Source organism: Pseudorasbora parva, chromosome 1 (genome assembly GCF_024679245.1).
Source record: "Pseudorasbora parva isolate DD20220531a chromosome 1, ASM2467924v1, whole genome shotgun sequence".
NCBI lineage: Eukaryota > Metazoa > Chordata > Actinopteri > Cypriniformes > Gobionidae > Pseudorasbora > Pseudorasbora parva.
Genome location: NC_090172.1, coordinates 68,397,207 through 68,407,167, shown reverse-complemented (window position 1 = coordinate 68,407,167; position 9,961 = coordinate 68,397,207). Strand labels below are relative to the sequence as shown.

Here is a 9,961-nt window from a genome sequence, read left to right as displayed (position 1 = left end):
TGATACTTCTGTGTTATGAGCTATTTATGAAGATAAATGGCAAATGCCTGATCCAAGTGTGATATTAAACAAAAACAAAAGTGAAGATCTTGCCACACTACCAGACAAATATATAATTAAAATCATACCAAGGCCTAAATATATATATCTGCACTATTCAACCCTCTGCTGCATGATGTCTACTATTGGCTGGTTTTTAAAAGCTTTTTTAAACTTTCCAGTTTGTGATGTTACATCCTTACTCACAAATCTATATCACAGTTTTTTGTGCTTGTATTTATTTATTTATGACAACATTAAATCAAAATAGCTAATGAAAGTGGTTATTCATCAAGAACTTGCAATATAAAATAAAAGTATTATAATATATATTTAAAATATTTTCTGTTATCTTGCTTTTACAATTTTAGGGATTAACAATTTTAGGGAAAGAAAACATTAATCTTTTTAATTGTATATTATTTATTAAAATCATATTTTGTGAAATTTAGATAAACTGATAATTTTAATGTATTTAAAGCTTAATGTTGATATTTATTGAATTATTAAATTACATTGCTTTCCTTTTCTTTCCTGATTTATTCACTTATGTTTCTGAGGGTTAATAAAATGGCATCTTGTAGTTATAACTGACATGCATGAATGATGATCATAATGAAGCTCAGTCGCTGCAGAGATCTGCTTCAGGAATCTAGAAATGAAAATCACAGAGCTTCAGGTCTTCCTCATCATTAATCACATCATCACTGAGGGATTTTACTGCGTTTTTCATAGATTCACTGAAGACTCACCGTCTTTGACTTGTCTTCTTCCTGAGGTGTTTGAGACCAGCTCAGCGTCACATTGGTGATTCCTCTCATAGCCAGCGCTGACGTCAGCTGCAGTGAACGCTCATTAATATCATATTAATGCATCAGAACAGGATAAGAGACTCACATCACGCTCTCACCTCTTTAAGCACTTGCTCCGTTACTGTCGGGTCGGTCAGATTGGAGCTGGAGTTAAACGCTAGCTTCATAAACGATCGTCTTATATGATCTAAAGAAACTGCATCAAACACACCTTTTCAGAGACACATACTCATTCGTTATTGTGCTTACTTTATTATTGTTTCTAAAAACTAAAATAAAAACTAGCATGGAATAATGGTGGGAAAAACTACATTTTCATGTCCTCAAAATTAATTGGTCATCAATTAGTTATAGTTGTAATATACACATGGTCTGAAACATATGAACAATAATACTAGTTCTGAGACATATAAGCATATCAGTTAGCTTATTAGCTTTGGACAAAAATAAAGACACTAAAACAATGATAAGTGAAAACTAATGACTAATAAGGTACAGCGAGGCTAAAGGTGCCCTTGATTTCATATTCCTCTAAACCACTAGATGGCTCAAAAATGTCTCAGCCATTTCCAAAATTTCAAGATTCACGTGGAAGTGTGTCTGATCCTTGCTGATTGTCAAAAGAAAAGCATAGTTGCTTATGTGCTAAACTGATGTTTTTTCAAATGTTGTAGATTTAAGTACTGAATGAGAATTACTAAAATTATTGACTATATCTTGTTCTTTTTAATGATTTACAGTTTTGTTCAAGCTAATTATAGTTCAAGCACCATTTTTTAATAACCGAAGAGAGCTGTATCTGCACAAAAAACAGGTTAATTCGTGTTCTGTGTGATTTATTACCTTCTTGTATCGTCTTGTATACTTCCACCTCACACAGCTGGAGGAGGACCAATGATCCATGAAGGAGGACGTTTAGGTACTGTCCCTCCATACCACCGCAGGAGTAAGTGACGCTGCTGGTTACTGGATTAACTGATCGCACAGCACATCTGCAAGGCCACACATGCGCAATCAACCAGTCTTTTACATTATACACATTAAATTCCCCTTGTTGTCAATGATTTTATCCATTTAAACTAATCTTTAAATCACAAAAATTACATATTTAAACAGGTTTTTACCTCTTTGACACAAATTATTCATGCCTTAAAATAGCTTGAAAGTAACACCCTTGCTTAATTCAGAATTAGGGGTGTGCGATATTGACAAAAAAGGATATCTCACTAACGATAATTAGACAATATTTTGCTGAGTTTGTTTATTGTGTTGGCAGGTTTAGGACTGCCACGAGACTCCTAAAGTTTTTGATGACACCATTATGCACACCATTTTATTGTTAAAAGGCCATTTGGATGGAAACGAAAAATTGTATAATCTTTTTTTACGCATATTCAATTTGTTGATAACAAAATGTGTATGGAAATTTGGCTAGTGACATTTGGTGTTGACCCTGTGAAATGTACAAATGTACAAGTATGTAAGAATTAACGTGATTAACTGGGAAATACATACAAGTTATGATTTGTTTAATGCTGATGCTATAAACATCCATGTAATATGCTGTTTTATTTATGATTAAAGATGTACGAATGTACAAGTATGTAAGAATGAACATGATTAACTGGGAAATGTTTAACATCCTATTCCCTTTAAGAAAATTTAGAACGTTCTGGAACCAAACATGGTCTGCTGAATGGACGTTACTTTAGTTGACCTTGAAGCGGTGCCGAACTTGGCCTCTAGGTGGCGAACTTTTCCGTAGCTAACCTATTGTTATCATGCACTAAAAAATTCATGTTACCTAACCTACGGGTACATCACTCATGCCTAACCTGGGATTGTCGTTTCCGTTGTTCTCCAGAGAGTTTCCGAAGTGAATCTCAACACCATTCCATCTATCAGGACAGCAGTCTAGTCTGTAAGTGACGACCACGATATCCACTTGATACGAAGCCTGGAGATCCAGCCTCCACCACGGGTTTGCCCCAATGCGGCTTACGGCACAAGAATTAGAAAATATAGAGAAATCCTTCCCACCATCGTGGGCTCGGTACGCAGACTGACCACTGAATGTTGTTGGCTGTGTGGCAATTCCACTTCGCGCCAGATTCTCTGGAAAAGGAAAATTAATTTGATTTTAAAATTTCATTTAAAATAGCATTGGGTCATAATGTAAAAAAACAAGCTAAATGTAACAAAACTTTAATTATAAAAATTGCATTTGTGTGTGTATTTGAAAATGTCTCAGTTACGTATGTAACCCTCGTTCCCTGAGGAGGGAACGGAGACGTAATGTCAGTGACTGATGAATGGGGGTTTCGCTTAGAAGCCTATCATCTCTGAGAACTAGAAAATGCCCAATGGCAGTGCCAATGCCATGGGCATGCGAGATTTGCATGTGTAACTCCGCTTACCCACGTGGGTATATAAGGAAGTAGCTGGCATGATCGCATTATGTTTTACCACCTGAGGAGCAAAGTTGAACTCCCGTTCCAGCGGTACAGCGGATGTGGCAGCAGGAAATTACGTCTCCATTCCCTCCTCAGCAAACGAGGGTTACATACATAACCGAGACGTTCCCTTTCGTTCAGTCACTCCGACGTAACGTCAGCGACTGATGAATGGGGTTCCCAATGTAATCACACCACTCGGCTCTCTTCCAGTGCCCTGTGCAAGCGTGAGTGCCCTGATGCAAGATAGTATGGTTGAAGGTCTTCACTTAACACAGAAATACCAAGGTACCCTGGGAGGCATATTCCAGGTGGAGATATGCACCATAGTGCCTACTCGTAGGGAGGACTTAAGAATATATATATGACCCTCTAAGGGCTGCATACGGAAAATCCCTGGGGTAACAGCCGCAAGTGGATTTTTAACCCCAGGAGGTAGCAGGCTTGCCAAGGGAAGACACCCACTCAGGGAGGCTTACGGTGGAAATACACATGTGGGGGTCACCGGAGGGGACCCATGCACATGGGGCACCTGGCCGGACACGAGTGTCTGGGCTGAGTAGGGAGTACTGGAGTCGGCGTCCTCAGTGCTGGAGCAGCTCAGGGCTTTCGGAGAAGCTCACCTGAGACCAGTATCCAGTCCGTGGAGTGGAATGGCGAGCAAGCGAAGACACCTGAGCCAATCCATTACCGGCCACTTGTAGAGGCGAGTACATAGTCGGATACATGCTCCACTCAATCGACAGACCAGCAGGCAGGAAGTATGTGACCACTGAAACGCGCCGTACACCAACACCGACTGGAAAATCCTGATCGTCTCGAAGAACTGACACTAACTCAGAAAGGCTTTAGTAGTGAAAGGTATGTAACCTTTGGCTCCGAAGCTTAAAAACATAATGCGGTCATGCCAGCTACTTCCTTATATACCCATGTGGGTAGGCGGAGTTACGCATGCAAATCTCGCATGCCCATGGCATTGGCACTGCCATTGGGTGTTTTCTAGTTCTCGGAGATAGGCTTCAAAGCAAAACCCCCATTCGTCAGTCACTGACGTTACGTCGGAGTGACTGAACAAAAGGGAACCTTAATTTTTGCCCAAGCTATACAGTTACTGTACCTTTAGCACCTTCTGCCTGTTCCTGAAAACAAAACAGCCCTGCATGTGCAAAAGACATTTAATGACAGATCATGATTCAATGCTCATTCACTGCTTTACTAAACAAATCTAACCTCATTTGCCTCTTTACATCTGATTGTTTATTATATTCATGCTCTGATGTACAAGTCAAAATAATATGCAAAGTACAACAAACAGAAATACTTGAGTCTAATTAAAAAAAAAAAAACATTTATATGCACTGATAAATATACTCATAAAAATATTGGATGAGCTCATTTTAACTGTTGTTTTTAAACTTTCATATCTTCAGAAATACCATACAAGTCTGAAAATAAATAAATAAATAAATGAATAAATACATAAATACATAAATAAATAAATAAATAAATAAATAAATAAATAAATAAATAAATAAATAAATATGTAAGTCAATGGTCCCTCTCAACTGTTTAATTACTGACATTCTTCAAAATATCTTATTTTGTGTTCAGCAGAACAAAGAAACTTATATAGGTTTGGAACAACATGAGGGTGAGTAAAAGATGACATAATTTTCAATTTTAGGTGAACTATCCCTTTATTGCAGGTTTACAAACAAGAATAACTATAACTATATTAGCATCCACATTAAATACTCACACTCATTAAAGCGAGAGTCATTCTGATTGGCTGTCAATGTTTTTATCATAAAACATAGTTCTGAAAGTGATTCCAACAAAATATTTCCCTCTGTGCTGTTATCGGTAAAGTTGTGGTGTTGACTCTGCTATATAAGAATGATTTTTAGAACTATAGCTTTATTGTTATAGTTATCGTCCTCGATGTGAATGGGCCTTTATTCTTTTATTGTTATTAATGAAAGTCTTACATTACCGAACAATAACAGCCAGCACTCGATGATCCCCATCATGCTCTGTAAAGTCGGGATAAGATTACATGACAACAATTGCAGTTAGTAACTTAATGGGGTTATGTATTCTGACTACATTTGACAAAACTCATTTATCATGTTTGTTCCACACACACACACACACACACACACACACACACACACACACACACACACACACACACACACACACACACACACATATATATATATTCGCGATTAATCGTAGTATGCACAAAATTCAATAATGAATACAAAAGAGCTGCTAAATGAACAAAAGTGCAATAACATATGGTTTGCAAACACTTTAAACAAATAAGGTGCTTTTTACAGCAGTTAAAAGTTAGTAACAGTTACAATATTTCTTGTAAATATATTTCTTGTAATATTTTAAAGGGGCATTTTTAAAGGGGGCATCAATACATTTGTTTGATTTGTTGATTGTAATCATGTAGTCAATAATAAAAACAAATAAATCACTGTAATCTGATTATGTGCATTTAAAATAATTGTATAATCTACAAATTCTTCAGTTTTTTTTATCTGATCATATAATCCAGATTACATATAATTGGTTAGTACCCAGCATTTACTATGACAAAGATTAAAGCCATGTAAAATCTCTGACAGTAATGACCGAGGGCCATCTGTAAGTGTTTCACATGACAGTTATGTCACAGTATCATTGAAAACCCATTAAAACATGTAAAACTTTCTGTAATTCAAGACATGGAACCACAACAACAACTATGAGAATGAAACATTTTTGCAAGTTTAATGTAGTTTAATGTTTTAACCATTTTTAACAGCTGCATTGATAAATGCTTGTTTATTTTATGGGTTTGTATTGACACTCATTAATTACTAATTATATCTGCAGCCATATGTGTTTGTATTAAAAATGAACCAAACTAACCTGTCCTGTGAAATCCGTCCGTTCTGGATCAGCAGCTTCTGTCAGCAGATGATGGAGTGGATCTACAGTCAGTTTATAATCTGATGATGATTCCTGACCACGACTGCTTTTCTTTCAGTGTTTGACGTCACAAGGCTGAAAAGATTTGGGCTGGGAGTCGGATTGAGAGATTCTGTTCTGAGGGACCAGATTCCAGTACCACACAAACAAAGTTAAATAAAATACTGGAATTATTATTCAATATTCTTGTTTATAATTATATGTTCTGAATCACAAATATATATTGATATTAAGAAACATTTTATATATGTAAATAAATTAAAGTTTAAAATATGTAAATGGATTTTAAAGTTTTACATGTGAAAATGTTTAGGGAAATTTGCAAAGCTTGAACATATTTGTTCCATTTGCATGTGCATAAATGACTCATGTGACCTGCTTGAACTTTAACTCAACCATCTGAACACATTTCAGTTGGACGTTCATCTAGCATTTTTTTTAAAACATCACAAATGTTCAGAAAACATTTAAAAGCAATATTCACATGATGTCTGAAGAAGGACACAATGGAATGTTTCCTTAACGTTGGCATCACCCAAAAACTTTTTCCTATTTTGTTTATTTTTAAAACTGGATGATTTGAAAGGGCAGAAATAACATTTTCACAATCAATCAATCAATCAATCAATGAATCAACTTTATTTATATCGCGCTTTTACAATTACGATTGTTTCAATGCATCTTCACAGTGTTAAACAGGATAATATTGCAACAAAATTTGATTGGGCTAGTTTGATTTGGATAGTTTATAGAATAAAATAAGACCTAATTAATACATTTAATTTGTATATTTAGTTGAATAAAATATTAAATATTAGATCACAATTTTAGTGTCCCCAACTGAGCAAGCCAAGCCAAAGGCGACTAAAGGAACCAAAACTCCATCAGGGCGTGATGGAGAAAAATAAACCTTGGGAGAAACCAGACTCAGTCGGGGTGCCAGTTCTCCTCTGGCCTATTATTAAACAGTGTATAATTCTTATTCTGGCAACCTTGCAGGTCATAAATCATATTAGATCGGAATATTCAAAATTTTGGGTATCACGCAAGAGATGGGTTCATTTAGGATGGGGCGTCGATTACACAAGAGTATGAATACTTGAAAGATCGGAGTTATTGCGCCGGAGACGGGTTTATTGAGGAGGACGTGCCGGTGAGGCAAATTCAGAGGACATACCAACTGACACAGCTCAGCAGACACACCAGGATGCGTTGGTCTTGTCCAGACGCAGGTCCGAGTACATCAGGTGTTATGGGAAGTGTTCCCGGTTCCGGCTGACCTAGTTGATGCAGTCTAACAATCAGTCAATTGATTTGAATAATGAAAGTTAAAAATGTTCATGCCATAGTAAAGAGATGTGTTTTTAGTCTAGATTTAAACTGACAGAGTGTGTCTGCTTCACGAACAATGCTAGGAAGACTGTTCCAGAGTTTAGGAGCTAAAAAGGAAAAGGATCGACCGCCTGCAGTTGATTTAGATATTCTAGGTATTATCAACTGACCAGAGTTTAGAGACCGCAATCGACGTGATGGAGTATAATGTGTTAAGAGCTCGCTTAAGTACTGGAGCTAAACCATTTAGTGCTTTGAGTAATTAGCAAGATTTTAAAATGTATGGGATGTTTAATAGGGAGCCAGTGCAGTGTTGACAGAACTGGACTAATATGATCATACTTCCTGGTTCTAGTAAGAACTCGAGCTGCTGCGTTTTGGACCAGCTGGAGTTTGTTTATTAAGCGAGCAGGGCAACGACCCAGTAGAGCATTACAATAATCTAGCCTTGAGCTCATGAACGCATGTACTAACTGTTCAGCATTTGGCATTGAGAGCATGTGCCATAATTTAGATATATTTTTAAGATGATAGAATGCAGTTTTACAGATGCTAGAAATGTGGCTTTTAAACAAAAGATTGGTATCAAAGAGCACACCCAGGTTCCTCACTGACGACGAGGGCTTGACAGAGCATTCATCAAGAGTTAGACAGTATTCTAGATTACTACTTGTGGAGCTAGTAAAGTGCTAGTAAAGAGAGAGTCAATAGTTTCTGTTGCAGCATCAAGTTCATCTTGGCTATCTGTAATGCTGAGGAGATGGAACTGATGAGGAAGATTATGTACAAAGCAATCTTTAGTCGCAGCGGTTATCGTCCTGCCATATTTGAAGCGAGGGGATGGCTTTGCAGCCTTAGGTAAATTAAGTATACATGATATTAGGTAATGATCTGAGATGTCATCGCTCTGCTGCAGAATTTTTACAGTATCAACATTTATTCCATGTGACATTATTAGATCTAAAGTATGATTAAGGCGATGAGTGGGTCCCGATACGTGTTGTCTAACGCCAATAGAGTTTAGAATGTCTCTAAATGCCAGTCCCAATGCGTCTTTTTCATTGTCAACATGGATATTAAAATCCCCAACAATTAGTACTTTATCTACAGCTAATACTAACTCCGATACAAAACCAGGAAATTCTTTGATAAAGTCTGTATTGTACCCTGGTGGCCTGTATACAGTAGCCAACACAAATGTCAGAAGGGATTTATCATTTACACTACACAGCGTTACATAAAGCACCAAAACTTCAAAGGGTTATATTAGAAACTAGACTTCTGAGTAATACTGAAGATACGGTTATGGTCTATAATCATATCATTAACAATAAGCGATTTTGGCGAAAGGGATTGAATATTCAGCAACCCAAGCTTTATCAATTGTTCATCCATATTATATCTGTTGTTTATTTTTTGGACATTAATTAAATTTTTACTGTTGAATGGTTTTGATGTTTTTTGTATTTACTAATTCGGGGAACAGACACAGTCTCTTTCTCAAAGTCACAGGAGATTTTTGATGGATGAGATGCTCTAGAAAACAGGAACTCTCCAGAAAATATATATTTTTTTTCATCAAAACTATTAGATTAACCCTTAAATGCGTGACTGTTTCGCCAAACATTCTTACATATTTGGGTCGTTAGCGACCCAGATCTATATTTAACGTGGATATACCTCTACCTGTCATGATAATATATAAAACTCCTGATATTAGAGTAACCCTTGCAGAAGAATAAAATCAAACCTATTTCGTTACCTTTTGGAGCTTGGAAGGATTCAGTTTGAGCAGATGTTTAATACCATCATCATGTGTCCTCGTCAGAGCTCGTTTACCAGTATATTCAGCATCTGCCTCATATTCGCGATCTCCAGCATATTCTCCAAACTCATTTTCAATGTCTTCAAAATCAATATTTTGATCACTGTCTCTTGATGATGGATGTGTTCAAGAAGCTGTCAGTGACACTAATATATGATTGTGTTTAGTTCTTCCTCTCTGCTGTAAATCACTGAGCCATTTCAAGTTTTGCAGATTATAATTATTGTTTCGTTTTCTGTCAGAGGTAACTATGAGTGAAACATCACTTCATCATTGGGTATCAGACATTGCCAACTTGTGGAATAAAGGTGAATTGCGCCGTATTTCGTCATTATAGATTCATTTATTATTGTGTAAAAAATATATACGTACAATCGTACACACCTCGGGTCGAGAGCCTATTCTATTATTTTTCTTGTTATATTGTTTAAAATGGATTGATTGAGGAATACTAAGAAGGTTGATGTCTAACTTTAAAAAATGAATGAGGAGCAGGATAGTGAATGACGTCTTGG

The 9,961-nt window shown here is 36.6% G+C and overlaps 1 protein-coding gene across 1 annotated transcript; it reads right to left on the bottom strand.

The window, feature by feature from the left end:
* Positions 1–604: 604 nt before the first annotated feature.
* On the bottom strand, positions 605–4,020 carry LOC137075595 (fucolectin-like). Its single transcript, XM_067444388.1, has 6 exons — positions 3,928–4,020; positions 2,687–2,934; positions 1,695–1,843; positions 950–1,047; positions 792–878; positions 605–691 (listed from the first exon to the last, which is right to left on the bottom strand). Exons 1-6 carry the CDS (start codon positions 4,018–4,020, stop codon positions 662–664), a joined length of 705 nt encoding a protein of 234 aa, XP_067300489.1. The 3' UTR covers positions 605–661.
* Between the last annotated feature and the right edge of the window lie 5,941 nt (positions 4,021–9,961).

What these genes read in the sequence shown, in the direction of transcription:
- LOC137075595 (XM_067444388.1), bottom strand. Translation starts at nt 4,020, where the DNA reads ATGTACTCGCCTCTACAAGTGGCCGGTAATGGATTGGCTCAGGTGTCT. An exon ending in AACGGAAACGACAATCCCAG is followed by an intron (nt 1,844 to 2,686) that starts GTTAGGCATGAG and finishes GTGGCCTTGCAG; the next exon opens with ATGTGCTGTGCGATCAGTTA. An exon ending in AAGAAGACAAGTCAAAGACG is followed by an intron (nt 692 to 791) that starts GTGAGTCTTCAG and finishes TTTCATTTCTAG; the next exon opens with ATTCCTGAAGCAGATCTCTG.